We start from the raw sequence: 23,143 nt of genomic DNA on the forward strand, positions 1-23,143 counted from the left end.
GGTTCTGGGATCGAGCCCCGCGTTGGGCTCTCTGCTCCACGGGGAGCCTGCTTCTCCCTCTCCCTCTGCTACTCCCCCTGCTTGGGCTCATACTCTCTCTCTGTCAAATTAATAGATAAAATCTTAAAAAAAAAAAAATTTTTTTTTTTCCTGATCAAGGATGCTGCCTAGCATTCAGTCCTCATGTCTACCTTAGTCTCTTAATTAGAACTGTTTGATAGCTTTTCTTGGTCCTTTATGACGGCATTTTTGAAAAGCATAAGCTATATTTGTTTTGTAGAATGTCTCCATTTGGTTTGTTGAATGTTTGCTCATGGTTATGTTCAGGTTATTTTTGGCAGGAACGCTACATGAACGTAGTTGTGTTCTTCTTAGTCCATCACATCAGGAGGCCCTGCGTGTCACCTTATCCCATTACTGGTGATACTAACTTTCGTTGCTTGGTTAAGGTGGGTTTGCCAGGTTTCCCCAGTGTAAAGTTAGTATTTTCCCTTAGTAATAATTCGTGGAGATACACCTTGAGTCTATATATACATTATACTTCTTTGCAAACTTTGCATGCTGGTTTTATCTTCTGTTACTTTTTTTTTAAGATTTATTTATTCATTTGAGAGAGAAAGAGTGAGTGCAAGTTGGGGGAAGGGCAGAGGGAGCGAATCTCAAGCAGATTCCCCACTGAGTTCAGAGGCCCATGCTAGGCCCAGTCCCATGACTCATGAATTCACAACCTAAGCCGAAACCAAGAGTTGGATGCTTAACTGACGGAGCCACCCAGGCGCCCCCCATTTTTTAAATCTCTACACCCAACATGGGGCTCAAACTCATGACCCCAAGACCAAGAATCGCACACTCCACCAACTGAGCCAGCCTGGCACCCCAAGTTTTATCCTCCATTGAGCATTCCTAGTTTATTTCCGTAGTAGTTGCAAATGGTGATTTTCTAACTTTTATTATTCCTTCTATATTTTTTGGTTGGAATTCTGTTGTGAGGAAGGACTTCCTCTTCTCATTGCTTACTTATTGTCACATGTGTGGATACATGGATTTTTATTTCATTCAGTGAGTTATAATCCATCGCTATCCTTACATATCTTGATCCTCTGGCTATCCCAGATTCGGTTAGATAGAGCTCCTTCAGGTTGGCTTCTTTGTCCTTTTGACATGTCCCATCCTTTTTTAAGTACTTCCTTATTCTTCAGCACCCAATGTTTTAGACTCATTTTGTGCTTTCTCTGCCCCAGTCCTGGAATCAGCCATTTCTTCAAGGAGTTCTGGATCCTTGTAATGGGGACTGGTATTTAGAAACAAAGGTCAGGGTGTGTTCACTGCTTTGGGGTCCATTACTTCTAGACCCTTTCACTGAACACAGACAGTGCATCCCCGCACACATCCATCACTATTTCTACACATGTATATGAAATGTGATTAACAATAAAAAAAGAAGAAATCATGTGTCCATCCTAATACCCACACTTCCATCCAGCACCACAGGTGCTCCTGAGCCTTCCTCCGCCCCTTTTCCAGCACTGGGAGACCTGGCTCCCAGCATCATCCGTGTGTTTATCAGTGTCTCAGTCCTGCCAGGTGCCCTCTTCAAGGTCCTGAATCAGCCTTTAGCCAAGATACCCTCTGCTTCCACCCAACAATCTATTTCCCCAGGTCCTCTTTTCCTCATACTTCGTATTTTCAGATAGTACCCTCTTTGGCTCTGCTGTGGACTTTACTGCCCTTTGCTCTTCTCACCACCTTCTGGGCCTTGTGTGTCAGGTGATGCTGAACACCGAGCGACTGATCAAGCACGCAGTGCAGGAGAGGCTGGCGGTCACCGTGTGCATCAACAAGATTGACCGGCTGATCCTGGAGCTCAAGCTGCCTCCCACCGATGCTTATTACAAGCTACGGCACATCGTAGATGAGGTCAATGGGCTCATAAGGTATAGGATGCCGGGCGTGGATTTCCTGTCCTCAGGAACTCTGTGTTTTATAAATCTTAACCTTGAACACCTTTGGGAGGCAACTCGGATTTCTTGGGGTGCATAATGAGCTTTTTGGACCAGACGAGGGGCACATTCCAGGGCCCTACAGGGTTTTACTCCACAGCCTTGGCCTCATCGACCCCGGGCCTTAACCAGCTGTGCAGCTTAAGACGCATTTTCACTTCTGCGTCGTGCTTAATACCTGGGATACCAAGTGTGTGAACCTGGGCAAGTGACATACCCTCCTAGAACCTCAGCTTCCATCTCTATGAAAGGGGAATAATAATGTTTGCCTAATGGGATGTTATAAGAAATTAGATAGATATTTGATGCTACACACTTAGCACTCTGCTTAGCATACAGTACCTGCTCAGTGAATCATGTTAGTTGCTGTTACCTTCTAATGCAGACTCAGTAAATGAAGGAACTGTTGGCTGTTGTTTCTGTGGACGTAGTTGCTTTTCAGCAAGATGCATCTTGGGCTTATATTAGTATGAGTGATGGCTGGGAGACCTTAGAACACAGTATCAAGGTGACTTGGAAGAATAGGTTAAGTATATCCTAACCACGGTCTTATCTGCAGGCTGACAGATGGACTGGATGACTTCTTGAGACCCCTCAAAGGGCCCAGGACAAGGCTGTTCTTTTGAGAGAACACCTCTCCAGTTAAGGATAGTATCCCCGTGGCCAGAGACAGATTTACGTTCAGGAGCCTCCTCGGTGTGTAGCCCTAATTCTCAACAGCCTAGAAGGGCTAAGAATGACTGGAGACTGACATAACATCAGGAGCCCCCAAAATGAAATGTTAGACTTCTTTATGTATCCCCTTTAAAGTGGGGGGTGCAGGGAAATCCTGATCACCAAAATAGGAGGGCAGATCTCAGCCTCTAAACAAGTAACAGCAACACAAACATTTTCTTTAGGAATATGGGACAAGTGCACTGAAAGTTTTAAAAAATTTGAAAGCAGTTACCTCTGGGGAGCATAACTTGAGAGAGGGTAGAATAGGTAGGGGACTGCTATTTATAAGCCAGTACTTTCACTTCTAAATTAAATTCTAGGGGCGCCTGGGTGACTTAGTCATTAAGCATCTGCCTTCGGCTCAGGTAATGATCCCAGGGTTCTGGGACCGAGCGCTGCATCGGGCTCCCTGTTCAGCGGGAAGCCTGCTTCTCCCTCTCCCACTCCCTCTGCTTGTGTTCCCTCTCTTGCTGTATCTCTGTCAAATAAATAAAATCTTTTTTAAAAAATTAAGGAGATTAAGAATTCCTCATATCAGTGAGGTCATATGATACATGTCTTTCTCTGATTGACTTATTTCACTCAGCATAACACCCTCCAGTTCCATCCACATCATTGCAACTGGCAAGATCTCATTCCTTTTGATGACTGCATAATATTCCATTGTGTATATATACCACATCTTTATCCATTCATCTGTCAATGGATATCTTGGCTCTTTCCATAGTTTGGCTATTGTGGACATTGCTGCTATAAACATTGGGGTGCACATACCCCTTCGGATCCCTACATTTGTATCTTTGTGGTAAATACCCAGTAGTGCAATTGCTGGATGGTATGGTAGCTCTATTTTAAACTGTTTGAGGAACCTCCATACTGTTTTCCAGAGTGGTTGCACCAGCTTGCATTCCCACCAACAGTGTAGGAGGGTTCCCCTTTCTCTGCATCCCCACCAACATTTGTCATTTCCTGACTTGTTAATTTAAGGGTGGGAGGGATGGGGCAGCTGGGTGATAGACATTGGGGAGGGTATGTGCTATGGTGAGCGCTGTGAATTGTGCAAGACTGTTGAATCACAGATCTGTACCTCTGAAACAAATAATGCAATATATGTTAAGGGAAAAAAAAGAAGATAGCAGGAGGGGAAGAATGAAGGGGGGTAAATCGGAGGGGGAGATGAATCATGAGAGACGATGGACTCTGAAAAACAAACAGGGTTCTAGAGGGGAGGGGGTGGGGGGATGGGTTAGCCTGGTGATGGGTATTAAAGGGCACGTTCTGCGTGGAGCACTGGGTGTAATGCACAAACAATGAATCATGGAACATTACATCAAAAACTAATGATGTAGTGTATGGTAATTAACATAACAAAAAATTTAAAGAAAAAAATTAAGGAATTCTGTAAAACAGGGTGCCTGGGTGGCTCAGTCAGTTAAGCATCTGCCTTTGGCTCAGGTTGTGATCCTGGGGTCCTGGGATCGAGCCCCCCATCAGGTTCCCTGCTTGGAGAGGCTGCTTCTCCCTCTCCCTCTGCCTGCCGCTGCCCCTGCTTGTGCGCACGTGCTCTACCCGCCCCCCTGTCAGATAGATAAATAAAATCTTTAAGAATAAAGGGGGAGAAAGAAATTCTGTAAAACAATCTGTCGGTAAGGCTAGGGTTGTGGATTGGTTTCCTGTGTACAACTGGTTTTCTCCTAAACATTAGTGAACTTGGGATGCTGTGGTTTCGGCATGCATGGCTTTTAAGACAAAATTTTAACACGAATTTGTATAACAAAGCCAAATAAAACAATAAAGAAGAACAGGGCAATGAGAGTGGGGAGCAAAGTTACCCTTATCTTTTGTTATTTATCCATTTCTAGTGTTTATGTCTGCTTGTATTTGTGAAATTGAGATTTCTCTAAAATGCACTCCTCTTTCACATTAGATTGATTTCTTGTGTTCCAAGATCTTTGTCTCTGACCTCCAAATTTCCCCTTGTCTGTCCGGTGCGGTTAACTTCTCCAGGATCTTCTCCAGGATCGTGCATGAAGTTCCCAGCTCTGGGAAATCAGCTCGTTATTGGGAGTTAGGGGACAACTCCACTGTGTCACTTTCTTGGGCCAGGCCTCTGGCAAAGCTGGGTGTGTGATGCAAGTGCGTGCTGAGGGCGAGTGCTGGAGAGAGGCTGGGACCCTGAGTCCCTGCCCTTCCCCCCGGCGTTGTGTCAGTGTTGCTGCTCAGCCTGGCTCTGCACTCACAACTCTCTCTCTTTCATCTCTGTTTCAGCATGTATTCCACGGATGAAAACCTGATCCTTTCCCCGCTCCTGGGCAACGTCTGCTTCTCCAGCTCCCAGTACAGCATCTGCTTCACGCTGGGCTCCTTTGCCAAGATCTATGCTGACACCTTTGGTAAGCTCTGGCTGGCAGTCTGCCTCCCAGCTTCCCCAGAGTCATGTGTGCCTTTCCTGCTGAAGAGTTTAGAAGTGGCTTCATGCCAGAGTCCCCTGTTGGGAGCATTTTATCAACTCTTACTGTCAGAACCATTATTTTTACTCTCTTTGGCCCCTAACCCTTTTTTGGCTAAGTGGTTTCTAAAGAACAGAAAAATAAAGGTACCTGTGGAAGAAGTGGGTGAAGGGGGAGCTTATTTTAGGAATAATCTCTCCCAGTGTGAGACAGGTACTGTCAGAAAGGAATGATCCACGCTCACCACACAGCCCCCTCAGACCTCTTCCTCAAAGGTGGGATCTCTTACTAGTGGTGCTTCTAGCTGTCTTTCCGACCATATCTAGGCACATCGACATTTTATAGGCCTACTCGAGAGCTCACATTGGATTTGCAATCCACTGGGATTTCTGGCTGAGTGATTTTACAGGTCCCTGGAACCTTGATACCAGAGCCTTGGGACCCGCTTCCCAACTCAAGAGACTCTGGCGCTCTCCGCCTTTGTGCCTCCCAGTTCCCTTAGATTCCGATGATAACAACTATGTCCTGAGTGTCAAACGCTGTACCCCCTTGGGGGGTCATGATCACCCGTTTTGAGAGCTGAGGAGAGGCTCTGTGAGAGGTCTCGCAGCTGACAGGCGCTGCAGCTCCAGTGTTTCTATTCTCCCCACTCAGTTGTCCTTTGCTTGCTCTTGTGAAAGAAATGGGCAGGGGGCCTGGGTGGCTCAGTCGTTAAGCATCTGCCTTCCTCTCAGGTCATGATCCCAGGGTCCTGGGATCGAGCCCCGCGTCCAGCTCCCTGCTCCATGGGAAGCTGCTTCTCCGTCTCCCACTCCCCCTGCTTGTGTTCCTGCTCTCGCTGTGTCTCTCTCTGTCAAATAAATAAATAAAATCTCTTAAAAAAAAAAAAAAAGGAAAGAAATGGGCAAATACAACTTTTTTTTTAAATATGTACATATTTACTGCAGTCTCATTGTAGAGAACTGGAAAATACAGTAAAATCTAGTCAAGCACACAAATTCACCCGTAACCTCATAACCATAACCATTGCAAATGTTTGTTAGAGTCCTTTCTTTGTTTGGTTTTCTACATAAATGAGATCACATTTTATAGAGAAAAATATAACAGATATAAAATATATAATACAAGATAAATTTTCACTCAGTATTGGATTATAAGCATTTGCCTATTTTATTAAAGTTCATTTCTAAAAATTATTTTCTGTAATTGCCTAGTGCTCCACGTATACATAGGTGTGTTATAACTTAGCCCATTAGACATATGTTTTAGCTGTCTGTAGCTGGCTCTTTTAAAGATTTTATTTATTCATTTGAGACACAGAGATAGCATGAGCAGGGGGAGAGGCAGAGGGAGAGGGAGGAGCAGGCTCCCCACTGAGCCGGGAGCCCGACGTGGGGCTCGATCCCAGGACCCTGGGATCATGACCTGAGCCGAAGACAGACGCTTAACCATCTGAGCCACCCAGGCGCCCCTGTAGCTGGCTCTTTTATTTTATTTATTTATTTTTATTTATTTATTTTTTTTAAGATTTTTATTTATTTATTTGACAGAGAGAGACACAGTGAGAGAGGGAACACAAGCAGGGGGAGCGGGAGAGAGAGAAGTAGGCTTCCCACGGAGCAGGGAGCCCAATGTGGGGCTTGATCCCAGGACCCTGGGATCATGACCCTAGCCGAAGGCAGATGCTCAACGACTGAGCCACCCAGGCGCCCCTAGCTGGCTCTTTTAAAGAGGGGGAAATAGGGGCACCTGGGTGGCTCAGTCGTTAAGTGTCTGCCTTCAGCTCAGGTCATGATCCCAGGGTCCTGGGATCGAGTCCCACATCGGGCTCCCTGCTCAGCAGAAGCCTGCTTCTCCCTCTCCCACTCCCCCTGCTTGTGTTCCCTCTCCCGCTGTCTCTCTCTCTCAAATAAATAAATAAAAATCTTAAAAAAAAAAATAAAAAGGGAGAAATGGACAATAAATGAAACTCCTCTGAGCAGGGTTCTAGTTTATAGGTTTCTGAATGTTCTTTATAACAGCATGTGAAGCAAAACCCAAGACCGTTTCTGTAACTACAATGTATTAATGATTCAGTTTCTGATTGAAGGTGGCCCTAAGCCTCAGGAGAGTATTACCCATGCTTGGAACCCACTGTTCATTTAGAGGAGCCAGCTGAGGGCTCTGACATCATCATCATGAAAAGCCGTGTATGGACTTATATAAAAGCTCTGGAAGGAATATCAGAGATTCTGAGTCCTTTCCCTTAATTTCATATATGGGAAACTATGCCCAGCGTTCCAGAACCTCCTGATGGGCTTGGGACTGGAATCTACTTGGGGTTTTTTCTCTCACACCGTACTGCCACAGTTGGTGCCCTCTCATCTTAACTAGGAATCTGGCAGGGCATGGGAAACAATCTGTGACTTGTAGAAACACTGTCTGGGGGTAGACAGAAATCCACAGAGTGATGAACAACAATGTATAGCATTAACTTGGGCAGGAGGAGATAGGGTTTGGTGGACAGGTGGGGAGTGAGGAGCTGGGCATTCCAGACTCGCAGCATTGGGCAAGGAGGCACAGAGGCAGGTGGTTTGGACCCATGGCCTGTTTAATAATGGTGGACTGTCTCACCAAGGGGAAGAGTTGAAGTAAAACTGGGCAGGCAGGGGTGGGACCACATTGAAGAGGGTTTGGAATGCCAGATTAAGGAATTTTGACTTTATTCAGTAGGCAGTTGGGAGCTATTAAAGATTGGGGTGGGGGCGCCTGGGTGGCTCAGTTGGTTAAGCGACTGCCTTCGGCTCAGGTCATGATCCTGGAGTCCCGGATCGAGTCCCGCATCGGGCTCCCTGCTCAGCGGGGAGTCTGCTTCTGCCTCTGACCCTCTTCCCTCTCATGCTCTCTAGCTCTCATTCTCTCTCTCTCAAATAAATAAATAAAATCTTTAAAAAAAAATGAATAAAGATTGGGGTGGGCTAATGGGGGCTGTAGGCCACGTGGTCTCTGTCACAACTATTTAACTTCCCTGATAGAGCACAAAGGCAGCCACAGACGATATGTAAATGAATGAGACTACGTTCCTATAAAACTTTATGAGCAGTGAAATATGAGCTGCACGTGTCACAAAATACTCTTCTTTTAGTTTAGTCAACCATTTAAACCTGCGGACAGGGGCACCTGGGTGGCTCAGTTGGTTAAGTGTCTGCCTTCAGCCCAGGTCATGGTCCCAGCGTCCTGGGATCGAGTCCCACGAGCAGGGAGCCCGCTTCTCCCTCTCCCTCTGCCCCTTCCCCCTGCTTGTGCTCTTTCGCTCTCAAATGAACAAAGTATTTAAAAAAAATAAACCTGCGGACAGAACCTGTGCTTTGCTAAAGGACATGCATAGGCTGTGGACTGAACTTAACCCTCAGGGGCAGTACCTGCACAAGGCTACCCCGCAGCAGCCTGAGGCACTGACCCTACTTTGTCAAACATCCAGAGAATGCTCTGAGGTGGGACGGGGAAGATTTCTTGCATAAATCAACTACCTCAACTAATTTTCCTTTCAGGAGCTAGACTTCGTGCATGGTGGCCAACCTAAAACTTCCTGACTCTGTGTGCTTCAACAACATACCCTCCACCCTGTTCCCCGTATTCACACACCTACCCCAAAATCCTTGAGTAAGAACGGTGCTCCTAGGCAGAACAAAAACCTGTGTCCCAGGATGGCTTCCTTCCCCAGTCAGTCTCAAGCAAACGAAACATGAAATTCATGTCCCAAGGCCACTTTCCCAGCCCCTGTAGTATCCTGGGGTCTGTAGGTGTTTCCCAGGATCCAAGTTCTCTCTCACAACCTGCTTAAGAAAGATACACATATGGGGCACCTGGGTGGCTCAGATGGTTGAGCGTCTGCCTTCAGCTCAGGTCATGATCCCAGGGTCCTGGGATTGAGCCCCACATTGGGCTCCTGGCTCAGCAGGGAGCCTGTTTTTCCTCTCCCTCTGCCTCTCTCCCTGCTCATGCTCCCTCGCTCTCTGTGTCTCAAGTGAATAAATAAAATCTTTAAAAAGAAAAAGAGAGATACACATATAAATAAATGAAAAAATGCCACAAAGTTACATTTAAAAAATTAATGAAAATAAAGGTGGGGGTGGGCTGACGTGTGCAAAGCTGATGGAAGGTAGGCTAGAGAGAGGAGAGAGTGCAGGAAGGAACACCCATTTAGACATTTTTACCAATATTCAGATAACAGGATTGCAAATATTGGATTCCTGTTATCTGTGAGATCGAAAAGGCGGAGATGGGTTGGAGAGACGTTCACCCCTTCTTTCAGTGAGCATTTATTACACTTCTGTAGCATGCTAGGCCTGGTTCTTGTGAGTACTGTGAGTATGCTATACCATACATTAAGTGCAGTAGTAGAGGTGTGTGATGGACATAGTGATTCAGAGGAGAGAGCTTCACTAATGTGGGAAAGAAGGGAAGAATTTGGTAATTAACAAAGTGGGGAAGAAAAAGATTGTGAGCCTGGATGAAGTGCCAAGGGTAGCCTCACTGAAAGAACAGTCTGAAGGGGAACACAGCTGTAGGGAAAAGGTGATGAATTCCGTGTTTGCCATCGTGAGTGAGTGAGAACAGTCTGAAATCTGGATAGAAATACTCATGAGCTAGTTGGTGATGTCAGTGATCCAATTGACTGTTACAGGAGCTCTTGACTGAGATCTTGAATTTTAAAAGCCCCCATTGCTTGGCTCAGTCTGACCAGGATTAAGGGTTACAATCAAACTAAAAAGATTAATTGGTAAAAGATGAGACAAAGGTTGGCTTTGGTGTTTTCTCTCCAGAGGACTAGATGTCTGCCTTCCAGAGGCTTAGGGCTAGTCGGAGCTTTAGCATGGCACCGCAGCTGGGAGACTGCCCCACTGGCAGCAGAGATCGAGAAAGAATGAGGGAGGGCGCCTGGGTGGCTCAGTTGGTTAAGCGACTGCCTTCGGCTCAGGTCATGATCCTGGAGTCCCAGGATCGAGTCCCGCATCAGGCTCCCTGCTCAGCGAGGAACCTGCTTCTCCCTCTGGCCCTCCCCCCTCTCATGTGCTCGCTCTCTCTCTCTCATTCTCACTCTCTCAAAATAAATAAATCTTTTAAAAAAAAAAAAAAGAATGAGGGAGCCATTAAGCTGCACTTCTAGAAGGAACTGGGTTGCAGAGCATAACATGTGGGCAGTTGAGCCTGTTTTATCAAAGGAAAGAGTATAAACCATACCCTTGTCCATAGCTCAGTTTTTTGTTTGCTAGACATGGACTAGACATGGAGCCACCTCTAGGTGCTTGTTTTGGCTCCGGCGTAGTCTTGTCAACTTTGGGCCAGTTCTACCCTTGTGTGTGCCTCAATGTCTTTGCCTGCCTGCCTGGGTAGAAGGAAATGTCCGGACCTTGGAAAGGAAGGTGCTAGAATTCCTCAGCTGTAAACCACTTATGCACCTGGAACAGACTTTCAAACAGTACTTAGATAGATTATAATCGTATATCTTCTCTTACAGGTGACATTAACTACCAGGAATTTGCTAAAAGACTCTGGGGTGACATTTATTTCAACCCCAAAACGTAAGTAGAATGGGGAAATGACTCTTTAGAGGGGGGATCCATTTTCCCAGGAAGTGAAGACAGAGAAAGAGTTCCTAAGATTAAAACCTACTTTGTTATTCGCCATGACAGTCATCTTTCCTCCTCTAAGTGGGTTGGCTTCATGAGCTCTTAACAGGACGAGGCTGTTTCTCTTGAGGTCTTCACAGTTCAGCTTAGGTGTGCACGCAAGTCATAACCATGTACCCTCTCAGGAATCTCTCTTTGGAAATATGATCACACACACGTTCCTTCCCCTTGACCCTGCTCAGATTCAGAACTTAGGAGATTCACCCTTGGGGTCAGTGACATGCCTTCTCCCTGCTGGCTCACCCATAACTCTTTTTTTTCCTCTTTAGACGAAAGTTCACCAAAAAGGCCCCAACCAGCAGCTCCCAGAGGAGCTTTGTGGAGTTTATCTTGGAGCCCCTTTATAAGATCCTTGCTCAGGTGAGTGTGTCAGGCTGCCTGGTTCAGATCTGCCTTTGTAAGCATGAGGTGGAAAAGCTAGTGAACTCACACTTACCCTTGCCCCTAAACCTGCTCAGTTTCATATTACTAAGTATGAGGTTAGTTGATCACCAGTCTTCTAGATCTAGAACACTATAGTCCTCTAAATGCTGTTGAATTCAGAGTGAAGGGAGAAGATATGGAAGAAAGAAAAGGCCTTGGAGAAATTTGTGTAAAGATTTTGTCTATTCAAAAGAATATGACACTTGAGAACTAATAATTTCAGTTGTGGGGATTTGATTTACAGATCAAATTAAGAAGGTACTCCAGGTTTAACATATATGTAACATATATGTTAAAGCATTATTTACAACACCAGGGGGAAAAACTGGAAATAAGTTAAATGTTTACCAATGAGAATCTGATTAAATGAATTATGGTACTTCTCAAATGAAGTGTTTTGCATCCATTAACAGAATGGGTGTATGAGCTTGCTTTTAATGACTTTTCTGGGCCTGTATGTATGTGATGTTTGTCAAATTGAAAAGGATGCATCATGGGGCACCTGGCTGGCTCGGTCAGTAGAGCATGCGACTCTTGATCTCTGGGTCATGAGTTCAAGCCCCATGTTGGGCATAGAGCTGACTTGAAAAAAGAAAAAAGGATGCGTCAGACAGTGGTAAGGATGTAGTTAAACATGTGGGATGCTTCGAAGAAGAGAGCATAGTGTTGCGTTACGTGAATTTGTGCTACCTAAAAGGCAGAAGTAGAAGGGTAACATTGTATGGGAATTTTCATAGATCTTTTTTCCAAGACAGTTATAAAATATTCAAGTGTTTAATAAGCCCTGGGCACAGTGAACACACACACATACACAAAATATGTGTGGCCGTTCCAGCTGACAAAAAAATAAAACATAGCAAAAAGACAAAAGAGCATGATTAAAATTTATTAGTGCTGAAAAATAATTAGTATCCTGTGTCAGACTGGAATGGATTAATAAAAGAAATTTATAGAATCTGTCTCGGTAGAGACCTTGAGTCTGCTAAGGATGATTTAGCTTGGCCTTGCCCTACCAATGGATGGACTGCTGGTGACCTTTTTTGGTTCCTTCCGGTGCAGTGATCCTCTAAATCTGAGAAGTCTCTAAAATAGGGAAGGGTAGGGTAAGGATCTCCTGAGTGGGCTGAGATGCTGCTTTTCAGACACCAGGGGGCAGCACTGAAGGTCCATTTGAGAGGTCCAGGTTTATTGGCTGGTGTGGGCATTTAACCAAGCCCTTTTCACCCGGGGTTGGTTTGAAGAGTAGGTACCAAAGATTTCTGGGAAACCAAATAGTTGTCCTTGCCAAGAGCTCTTCCTGTAGAAGAGAACTTAGTGCAGTGACCCTTCAAATTGCCCTCTGCCCTTGCCCTCTATGGCAGGCACCACACCAGGGCTGTCACTACAGCTGACGTGTCTGCTACCCACACAGGTTGTAGGTGACGTGGACACCAGCCTCCCCAGGACTCTGGACGAGCTTGGCATTCACCTGACCAAGGAGGAGCTGAAGCTGAACATCCGCCCCCTGCTCAGGCTGGTCTGCAAAAAATTCTTTGGCGAGTTCACAGGTAACAAAAGAGCTCACGGCCCCTTTCCCATCCCCATCATCATGTTCTGCCACATGTATCCTGTGGAGCTTTTCCTCATCCCACGGCGGTGTTCAGAGATGTGAGGCTCTTTTAAAGAAACTGCAAGTCGGGATGTCCAGCACCTGGATTTTCTTCCTAGCTGTCTTCTTCAGTGGACGGTACCAAGAAGTCTGTCTTGGAAAACAGAAGCAATTAAATTTCCCTATCAGGAGGAGCATGCATTTAAATAAAAGAGATGGGGAAGCAGATTCTGAGGTTCTAGTATTTTTGCCAGGGTGTTAGGAAGATAGACTCATGAGTGATGGGAAGTAGTGGGGAAAACACCAGGCCCGATTTCTCTTTCCTCCGAGCTCCTGTCTCCTCTATTTGAGTGGCAGGGAAGGCAGGTGATACAGTAGAACAAGACCCAGACCAGTTGAGAAAAGACCTGAGTCTTGCTCCTATTGTGGCCCTGACCCTTCCATGTGGTGAGACCCTGGGGCAGCCACCCAATTCTTCTGTGACTCAATTTCTCATCTGTAAAATAAGTGAGGCGGGAAAGGTAATGTCTAAGGGCCCCCTCAGCAGTCTGGTGGGAATTAGATGTCTGAATCCTCCCAAGTACATAATTTTAGCAGTTTATTATGGGCTGGCCATCAGTCTGACCTAGGAGATACCAACTGAAAACACATCTGCCTTCCCCAAGGTGCTCATGGAGTCCTCTCTTGCATGGCTCATTAGCCATTAGAAAAACAGGATCGTGTATAGAACGGAGACGTGTGCAGTGTTTGCCAAAGGAAAAGAGTCAATTTAGGGATTGTTCTAAGTAGATTTAAAGAGAGAGGGTACTTAGTGTAAACGCTCAGTAAGTGCTCATATTCAATAAAAGATCGTGGATTGGTAGAGCTACTTGAAAATTTTTGTCAGCTGAGTTCCAAGGAACCACTGAGCCCTGCTTCTTGCTCTTCTCTGACATAGGTGTGGTGCCATAACTTTTAGACCCGAACATCAGTCCTCTGGCTTTTAGCGCTCTGGCTATCACAAGTACATCCGTAACTCACTGCTCACTTCCCCCTGTGAGAGTGTATGGTAATGGCTTGCTCTTCTCCCTCCACAGGTTTTGTGGACATGTGTGTGCAGCATATCCCCTCTCCAAAGGTGGGCGCCAAGCCCAAGATAGAGCATACCTACACCGGTGGTGTGGATTCTGATCTCGGCGAGGCCATGAGCGACTGTGACCCTGATGTAAGGGAAAGCCCCCATTTGTCTTGATTTGTCCCCTCCTGTGTGGGGATGCTGTTGTCTGGTCATAGGAAGAATGCCGCCTTTCTACCCTTGTTTGCCACTCACTCCCCATGAGCAAAGCCAAACAGACCTGCATTCAAAGCCTAATGGTATGATCTTGGGAACATTATTCAGTCTTTCTAAGAGTCTTGGTCTATGAAATGAAGGTAATAATACATATGTGATTGTTACAAGAATTGAATAAGAGAAAGTATTACATTTGTGTTCAGCATGGTGCCTGACAGTAAAGAGTCAACAAATGGGAGCTAACCTTGTCAGCCTTGGGCTTTAAAAAGATCTTTCCCAGGGGCGCCTGACTGGCTCCATCAGCAGAGCGTGTGACTGTTGATCTTGGGGTCATGAGTTCAAGTCCCACATTGAGTGTTCAGCTTACTTTAAAAATAAGTCAATAAATAAAACTAAAAATTAAAAAATAGAACAGTCTTTCCCAGCCATTCCTAAGTCAGTCGAGTTTCTCGGCATAAACATACAACCAGTTGAGAATTGTGAGTTATGTCTTCGGCGGGAATTTGGGGCAAGCACGTCTTGTAATCTTCAAGTTAACAGTGCCAGGCTGCTATCGTAAACCTACTTTTCTTTGCCATTGCCCTCATCCCCCTAGAGAAAAGGAAAAGAGTTTTCTTGCTATGCCTGTGACATTTATTAACTAAGCAGGGGGTAGGGCGTGGTTTGGGATTTTCCCAGGAGATTGACTTATCTTCCTCCAGGTCTGGGCAGCCTCTTCCCAGAGCTCATGTCATTGCTGTCAAGGGAGATAGAGACCGTGGTATTTACCATGGGAATATGTGTGGTTGAGCCCACACTCTGTCCCCATCTCCAGGGTCCCCTGATGTGCCACACTACCAAGATGTACAGCACAGATGATGGAGTTCAGTTTCATGCCTTCGGCCGGGTGCTAAGTGGCACCATCCACGCTGGGCAGCCTGTGAAGGTATTGGGGGAGAACTACACCCTGGAGGATGAGGAAGACTCCCAGATATGCACCGTGGGCCGCCTCTGGATCTCTGTGGCCAGGTACCGCCAACCACAGCCTATAGAGGCATCCCTTGGTCTTGTCACTGGAGCTGCCACAAGGAGCTGGAAGGAGTAGTCCTCCTTGGAAGCACAGCGGCTGCGTGGCCCCCTACAGTAGATCAGCTGACCCTCCCTCACATCTGTTGACTTTCAGTTCTTACTACCCAGAGTTGCTAGGGCCAAAAGGCAGCTACTGTTGGGATAATGCCAAGAGCCTTGCTTTCGCGTTTTGAATGGCTTGTATAAACTTTTGAAACAGGATTTCTATTTTTACTCTTAATTCTCTCTTCCTTTTCTGTGTTCCTAAGTCATAACCTTTATGTTCCTTCCCAAAAGAAGTTGTCTCCCAGCCTCCACTGACTATTCTTTGACCAAGACAGAAGATTTTGCTGGATCCCTTATAGCTTCCCCATCTTCAGAATCAGAGTTAGCTTGGGCCTCTGGGCTGCCTGTGAGTTCCTAAGCCTGGCTTCTCAGCTAGCAAGCAGAGTGGAGGCAGTCCTGTTCCTGCCATTGCTGCCGCACCTTGCCGCCAGCCCCCGTCCCCTCTCCCAGATCCACCCGTTCCCTAGAAGGCAGAAGACTGATGAGCTGGGACAGTCACAGTGTCTTCTAGGATGCTTCTGGCATTAACTTACATTCTACCCCTTGGGCAGTGCCTTGCTTACCACTAGTATCCAACTGGAACTGGGTTTTCCTGTTTTGTCCTCTCACAGTACCACGTACTTTTCTTTCATGTGCTAATCAGTTTGTAACTCCAGTTGAACAGCACAGGTTTGAGCTACATGGGTCCACTTTAATGTGGGTAATTTTTTTTTTCAATAAATACACTATAGTCCTATAAACATATTTTTTCTTCTTTAGGACTTAGTATTTTTTTTTAGCTTACTTTATTGTAAGAATACAGTGTAGAATACATGTAACACAGAATATGTGTTAATCGACTGTGTTTATGTTATCAATAAGGCTTCCAGCGAACAGTAGGCTGTTAGTAGTTAAGTTTTGGGAGGAGTCAGGACATACACGTGGAGTTTCAACTGCATGGGGGGTCGGCGCCCCTAACCTCCACATTGTTCAAGAGTTACCTGTACGTATATGTGAGGTTATATGATTGGTTGTTTATTGTGTCCTTCCCTGCTGGAATATGTCTGTCTGGTTCAGCCCTGCGCCTGGCTCAGTGCCTGGCACCCCTCTTTATTTCACATATCTGTTGCTCCAGGTACCACATTGAGGTGAATCGTGTTCCTGCTGGCAACTGGGTTCTGATTGAAGGTGTTGATCAACCAATTGTGAAGACAGCGACCATAACTGAACCCCGAGGCAATGAGGAGGTAGAGTTTTTTGAAAAAGCAGCTGGATTAGTTTAACCTAGAGGGTCACACGGAGCCAGACCACACGGGAGCAACCAGCAACAGAACTCACGGGGTACTAACCCAGAGTCATGACCACTTCCTGGTTCCGGGCCTCTGCAGTGTTCTCGATCTGACCCTGCTCAATTCTCCCTGCACTCTGCTCGGATGCTAGGAATTAGGAGGAGTTCCTTTATCTTTCCCTCTCTCTCTATTCTGCCCAAATGCACAGAATAAACAGCCCTTCAGGCTGCCTCCAAGCAGCACTATGGCTTCTGTTGGGGCAATGGTCTGCTCCTCTCTGACCTCTGCATCTTTGGTGCCTACTCAGTCCAGGTGCCCACATTCTTCTGCATTTTGAATCTCAGGCTCAGATTTTCCGGCCCTTGAAGTTCAACACCACATCTGTTATCAAGATTGCTGTGGAACCGGTCAACCCCTCAGAGCTGCCCAAGATGCTGGATGGTCTGCGCAAGGTCAACAAGAGCTATCCATCCCTCACCACCAAGGTACGCTCAGGGTGTGTGGGAGCTGCCAGGTCCCATTGCCCAGCTGATGGCTCTGTGCTGCCCACGGCCTCTTGTCCACCAGGTGTGCCTGATCTGCTTCCAGCAGCCTATGTCAGGAGCAAGTATCCCCGTCTGCCGCTATCATTTCAAAGCAGGACGTGGGGGCGCGGGGGGCAGTGAGAGTGCACATGTGTGTGTTCATATCCCACAGTATCTTTCAATGGGAAAGAGAGGTGTCCTGGAGAGTACACTTTGAATTGATTTTTCCAGAAAATATAGAGGGATTCCGTGAGTCATTCTGATTCTTCTACATTCTTGAGCCTTCTAGCATACTTTTCTGAGTAGTTGGCCAGGGCTAAAACGTCAACTTATGTCTGTAGACATAGGGCAGGGTGTTCCCTAAACGGTTGTGACAGAAATAAATTGGTGACCTTATGCCCAGTAGCACTGTTGCTGAATGGTCCAGATGTCTTGAGGATTAACTCATAGGTCCCTGTTCCGCAGTGGTCCTTGAAGAGGCTAGAACTGCTGCTGAGCAGTGGCTTTCCAGAGTGGGTTCGGGCACTGCTGCCTGGGGTCTCATGTTGATTCTGGTGCTGGCTGTTGTTGCTGGAACAGGAGGTCCAGGCTGTGACTGCCAGAGCTGTTGCATTTCAGGTGGAAGAGTCTGGGGAGCATGTGATTCTAGGTACTGGGGAGCTCTACTTGGACTGTGTGATGCACGACTTGCGGAAGATGTACTCAGAGATCGACATCAAGGTAAATCGGCGTCCTCTTTCTTCAGTGCCTGCCCGGCCAGGAGCTTGACTCACGGCTCCAGTCTGATTTTACAGGCAGCCAAACCCTTGATTGGCCTGGAAGGCCTGAGGGAAGAAGGGGGCACCAGGAGAAGAGACGTGTTTGGGAAAAGCATGACCTGTTGCTCCCTATATGGGAAGGTATTTGAGATCTGGTTTGCCCCTTCCTGCAGGGTTATTCTCAATGTCATACGTTTAAAGTCAAGGCTCCCAAGCCAAAATGATTCTTGGTTTTTTGTTAAGAAAACTGTTACACAACCCATCTTTGGTGATTAGGGCTCAGTGGATCATTTCAGGGAGTGAGGACTGGCCCTCCTGGGTTTGCTGTCAGGTCATGATGTGGCCCCTCAGTTCAAGTGCGCCTTCTTGGTACACACATTTTCTCCTAGTTCCTGTGGTGGTGGGAGTGAGTGCCCTTACGTACCTGTCTTAGATGCTCCTTCTGATGTGCCGAGGACTGGTGCTCTAGAAGATACTGAGTTCCCTGGGAGCAGGCCGTGTGGGAGCCTCAGGGAGGAGCTGTGCTACCCAGAGCCAGGGGTTCAGAATGGAACAGGGACCTGGCAGGTCCAGGCAGTCCCTAGTGCCCGCTGTGACAGCCACGGGAGCTGTTCAGTGAGCGGTGGGGGGGTGGCTGAACAGATGTTGGAAGAGACCTTGGGGGACTATCATTTAGGCCCAGGTTCGACTTGCACTTAACTCTTGGCTGAGGAACACCAACTCCGCACTCGGCTAAGCTTTCTCAGGCTACTTAGTGCTGGTACGGACTTTTAGCCCACTATGGGACTTGTTGCTGATGCTGATTAAGAACGGGGTGTTACTGCAGGGGTGGTGCCAAGGGGACCTCAGAATTCCCTTTGGCAGAAGATTGTCCTTCCAACAAATCGAGACCTTGCCTAACAATTTATTCTGTTTCCCAGGTGGCTGACCCTGTTGTCACGTTTTGTGAGACGGTGGTGGAAACATCTTCCCTCAAGTGCTTTGCTGAAACGCCCAATAAGAAGTGAGCTGGGGGTCTGAGTGACCCTGGGACTGACAGGGGACACTCTCCTCTCCCTGCGCCACTCCACCCTAATCACAAGCGCTGTGGAAACAGAGACCCCCTGAGTCTTGGGATGGGGTCTTAGGATGCTGGAGTTTTACCCCAGCACTCTCATTCCTTAGACCTGTAGACATGATGCTGTGGGATTCTTTGCCAAAAGTACCCCAAGGATGAGTGTCCACGTTGCCACTTCTTTCTTTGTAATATGATCGTCTTAAAATCTTGCCCTAGCAGCAGCTCCACTGTTTTTTGTTTTTTTAAGATTCTATTTTTAAGTAATCTCTACACCCAGCATGGGGCTCAAACTCACGACCCTGAGATCAGGAGCCACATGCTCCACTGAGGGAGCCAGGCAGGCGCCCTGAGACCTCACTTTTTTAAAGAGTGGTAGATTTGAATGAAGAAGACAGAAGATGAACCCTTTTTGCTCTACTCTGGCCCATCTGGCTTCTACTGGTGTCACTGCCTTGCCAGCCTTTTCTTAGGAATGCGCCTTCTCTGAGTCCTGCTGATCCTCATCATTACCCGTGTCCTGTCTGACTAGGAACAAGATCACCATGATTGCCGAGCCTCTTGAGAAGGGCCTCGCCGAGGACATAGAGAATGAGGTGGTCCAGATCACCTGGAACAGGTGAGAATGTGGCTGTGGTTCCAAGGCTTGAAAGGAGACGAGGCGCCACAGCCTGCCCGCCCAGTCTCTAATGCCACCTGTCCTGGGAAGTGAACTGTCCTCCAGGAAGGCCGGATCTGTGACCCCAGCAGGCAGTAACCGCAGAGCTGCTGGATACCTCCTTGTCTCCTCTTTCCCCTGCAGGAAGAAACTGGGAGAATTCTTCCAGACCAAGTATGATTGGGATCTGCTGGCTGCACGTTCTATCTGGGCTTTCGGCCCTGATGCCACCGGCCCCAACATCCTGGTGGATGATACCCTGCCCTCTGAGGTACAGCAGAACTAATGGGAGCCACTGGGGTGGTTTCTTCACCGTTGAGTGGAAGAAACTACAAAGTGTACTTCTTTTCCCCAAAGTATTTTGTGGCTTCTGGTGAATCTTCTTACCAGTATACCTACCTTCTCCTCCCTCTAAACTCTGGTTGCTGCCACAGTCGCTGCTCACGTGTGCCCTTGTGTTCTGTGCAGGTGGACAAGGCTCTTCTTGGTTCAGTGAAGGACAGCATCGTTCAAGGTTTCCAGTGGGGAACCCGGGAGGGGCCCCTCTGTGATGAGCGTAAGTTCCACCCGTGCCTCGGCCTCCCCTGCCCAGCCCTCTAGGGTCCTCATGCCTGGGCGTGTGGGGTGGGCTGGGCTCATCTATGGGCCCTGGCAGGAGAAGCAGCTCGGGGCACACGGGACCATCCCTTGTCCTGGAGCAGCGTCCTCTCCTCCTCTCCCTCCCTGTCCTAGTGCTATTGCTCGGGACGTCCGAAATGAAGTTATTTCTAGGCTGACATTTGCTCCTCAGTCCTGAGAAGGAATGTGTTCGAGGAGAGGTATCAGGAGGGAGGTGGGATCAGAGTGGTTTATAGACCACGATTGGATTTAGTGGGAAGAAATATGCAATTCCTAGAACTTATTCTACATTCAAAAATTATTAAATATCTGCAAGAAGAACACATACACATCTAGGAAGCCTTTACGATGCCTGAACATGACCTGAAACCAACACAAAGAATGTGTGCTTAACTTCCGTTCTCTGTTGTAGGCCTTGGCATCCTATCACAACACCCATTTGCAGGGTGATTGTGAGCCATATCTTTTGTGACCTCAAGACAGCTGCCGTGCAAGCTAGAGACTCCTTGCTGCTCTGCCCTTGGGCCCTTGACTAGCCCTGCAACTGCTCCTCACTCAGCAGCTCCCCCATCTCTGTTTCAGTGATTCGAAATGTCAAGTTTAAGATCCTCGATGCAGTGGTTGCCCAAGAGCCCCTGCACCGGGGCGGGGGCCAGATCATCCCCACAGCAAGGAGAGTCGTCTATTCTGCCTTCCTCATGGTGAGTGGTGGGGCTGACCTGCTCCAGGACATTAAGTGGAGGTCCAGCCTTTGGGGGCATCAGGACTACAGTCCCTCCAGCCTTTTCTTTACCCGGATCCTCAGTCCTCAGCCTTCCCCAAGCTGAGGAAGCCTTTCTTATTGCCCCCATTGCAGGCCACTCCTCGCCTGATGGAGCCTTACTACTTTGTGGAGGTCCAGGCTCCTGCGGATTGTGTCTCTGCTGTGTACACTGTCCTGGCCAGGCGCAGGTGAGCCACCAGCAGGGCATGTTAGGGAGGGTGCAGAGAGCAGGAGCACAGCAAGAAGTTATTGGGCTCCCGTGGGGGAGGAGATGGGCCTCCTGCACAGTTTCTGCTCCTAAAAACCAACTGAGCTGGTTTTTCAGAAGGACGTAGGAAAGATTTGAGGCAATCCTCAGCTTCACTGCAGATAAAAATTTTGAGATTCCTTCTTGGGCCCTCTCTCCTTGGAGAGCCCTTGGGGAAAGTACTGAAATGTGTCAGTGGGGGGAATGTCTATAGGACCTTGTCTCGTCAGCGTTTCCACTCTTGCCTAGAGGTCATTGCCCCTGGAAATGACACTGAGGGCCCCAAGCCTTTTCTGCCCACTATAGCATGATTGTGGTTATTCTTTCCTTGATGGTAACTTTCCTTGATGGTACATTTGGGGCCAGATTCTTTGCTTTTGGTCTCTGTAGGACAAGGTCTCAGCCTTTCTTTTTCTGTCACAGGGGGCATGTGACTCAGGATGCACCTATCCCAGGCTCCCCTCTCTACACCATCAAAGCTTTCATCCCCGCCATTGATTCTTTTGGCTTTGAGACTGATCTGCGAACTCACACCCAAGGGCAGGCCTTTTCCTTGTCTGTCTTCCACCATTGGCAGGTGAGAAAATGGTGCAGGCTGGCCAGTGTGCCCTCCCACCCATTCAAAGCCAGTCCCCTTTGGCCTGTTCCCCTTCTCAGGTGAGATTTCTAATATCCTAGAGAAGAGTCCTAGACCATCACTTTACCTTTCAGATTGTACCCGGCGATCCTCTGGACAAGAGCATTGTCATCCGTCCCCTGGAGCCACAGCCTGCTCCTCACCTGGCCCGGGAATTCATGATCAAAACCCGTCGCAGGAAGGTATGCGTCCCTGGGGCCCATGGCCAACCCTCAGTCCCCAGGGCTCTTGGCAGGAGTTGGATCTCTTCATTTCTTCCTCTGGGACCTTTCTCCCAAAGACTGAGAGCAGTTCACTGCACAGTGCAGAGAGGTGCAGTCTGTACAGGCCTCGGGCCGCCAGTCTGGCTGGCAAGTGGGCACCTTCTCCCCAGTGGCGATTCCTGAAATAGCTGGACCCAAGTTCCACCCCCATCAGCCTCCCCCTCCAGCACAGGTCTCGGACGGCCTTTCAGCTCTGTTGGTCACCACATAGGGCTCTTTTCCTGCATCGCTCCCACTCTTTGCAGGGCCTGAGTGAGGACGTAAGCATCAGCAAGTTCTTCGATGATCCCATGTTGCTGGAGCTCGCCAAGCAGGATGTTGTGCTCAATTACCCCATGTGAGTGCTGGGACTCCTGGCAGCCCTGCTCCCTGCAGCGGGCTGTATCCTGGACTTGAAGCTGGGACCTGGTGTGACCCGGACTCCATGTTGTCAGAGAGCATCTGAGAGCTGCTGTGGCCATTTTTAACAACCCCAAACCCTCCAACCCAGAGTCCCAGCAAGGGAGGAGTATTTGGCCTCCTGGTTCCTCTGTGGCCTCTGCCTGGCTCCATTCCCAGGGAACAGAGTGGAGCTTGGACTCAGAGAAGAAGGGGACAAAGTGTTTAACCCCAAGGGGCCCTGTCTTCAGGATTTACGTGGAATTTTTTTTTTTTTTACAAGTTTGACCTTAGACATGGTTTTTAAGTGAACAGAACATTCTGACCTCTGCCTTGCTCTGTTCCTTTCATCCCCACCCCTGTCCCCTTCCCTCCAACACAGTCTGGCCCTGGCACTTGGGTCCTGAATATATGTTGTCTCCTGTGTCTCTTCTCCCAGCTGCAGTCTTCCTGCCTGGGTCCCCAGGGCAGCAGCCTGTGATGGGAGGGATGCCTGCCTCTCAATTCAGTGCTCCCGTGAACGTTGAGGCCACTTTCTTGCCTCCACCTTCCTGCCTCTCTACTCTGCTGCTGCTGGGTGGAACCTGGGCTGGCCTTGGAGGTGTTAGGCTTTTGGAACCAGAAGCTGTTGCCTCTGGAGAACCTCCCTTGCCCTGGAGCTGGGGGCCAGAACTCTGATTTCTAGCCCTTTCTCTAAAACTAACACCCACCCACCCACCCCGCTACTGGTCCTTTTCTCTGC

The 23,143-nt window shown here is 47.9% G+C and overlaps 1 protein-coding gene across 1 annotated transcript in view; it reads left to right on the plus strand.

Annotated features, from left to right (window-relative positions):
* Positions 1 to 22,813, plus strand: part of EFTUD2 (elongation factor Tu GTP binding domain containing 2) — a 42,871-nt gene extending 20,058 nt beyond the window's left edge. Inside the window, exons 10-28 of the mRNA XM_028092725.2 lie at positions 1,768 to 1,934; positions 4,986 to 5,110; positions 10,668 to 10,731; positions 11,109 to 11,199; positions 12,674 to 12,809; positions 13,927 to 14,054; positions 14,935 to 15,128; positions 16,348 to 16,459; positions 16,846 to 16,986; positions 17,644 to 17,745; positions 18,704 to 18,786; positions 19,370 to 19,456; positions 19,640 to 19,766; positions 19,964 to 20,051; positions 20,696 to 20,814; positions 20,970 to 21,064; positions 21,547 to 21,700; positions 21,835 to 21,942; positions 22,269 to 22,813. Of these exons, the coding sequence (XP_027948526.1) occupies positions 1,768 to 1,934; positions 4,986 to 5,110; positions 10,668 to 10,731; positions 11,109 to 11,199; positions 12,674 to 12,809; positions 13,927 to 14,054; positions 14,935 to 15,128; positions 16,348 to 16,459; positions 16,846 to 16,986; positions 17,644 to 17,745; positions 18,704 to 18,786; positions 19,370 to 19,456; positions 19,640 to 19,766; positions 19,964 to 20,051; positions 20,696 to 20,814; positions 20,970 to 21,064; positions 21,547 to 21,700; positions 21,835 to 21,942; positions 22,269 to 22,364 (2,217 nt within the window). The 3' untranslated portion in view covers positions 22,365 to 22,813. The remainder of the gene's footprint in view (positions 1 to 1,767; positions 1,935 to 4,985; positions 5,111 to 10,667; positions 10,732 to 11,108; positions 11,200 to 12,673; positions 12,810 to 13,926; positions 14,055 to 14,934; positions 15,129 to 16,347; positions 16,460 to 16,845; positions 16,987 to 17,643; positions 17,746 to 18,703; positions 18,787 to 19,369; positions 19,457 to 19,639; positions 19,767 to 19,963; positions 20,052 to 20,695; positions 20,815 to 20,969; positions 21,065 to 21,546; positions 21,701 to 21,834; positions 21,943 to 22,268) is intronic.
* The last annotated feature ends 330 nt before the right edge of the window (positions 22,814 to 23,143 follow it).

Source organism: Eumetopias jubatus, unplaced genomic scaffold, assembly GCF_037043125.1.
Source record: "Eumetopias jubatus isolate StellerSeaLion01/CBP00866 unplaced genomic scaffold, mEumJub1_p1.0 scaffold_10, whole genome shotgun sequence".
Lineage (NCBI taxonomy): Eukaryota > Metazoa > Chordata > Mammalia > Carnivora > Otariidae > Eumetopias > Eumetopias jubatus.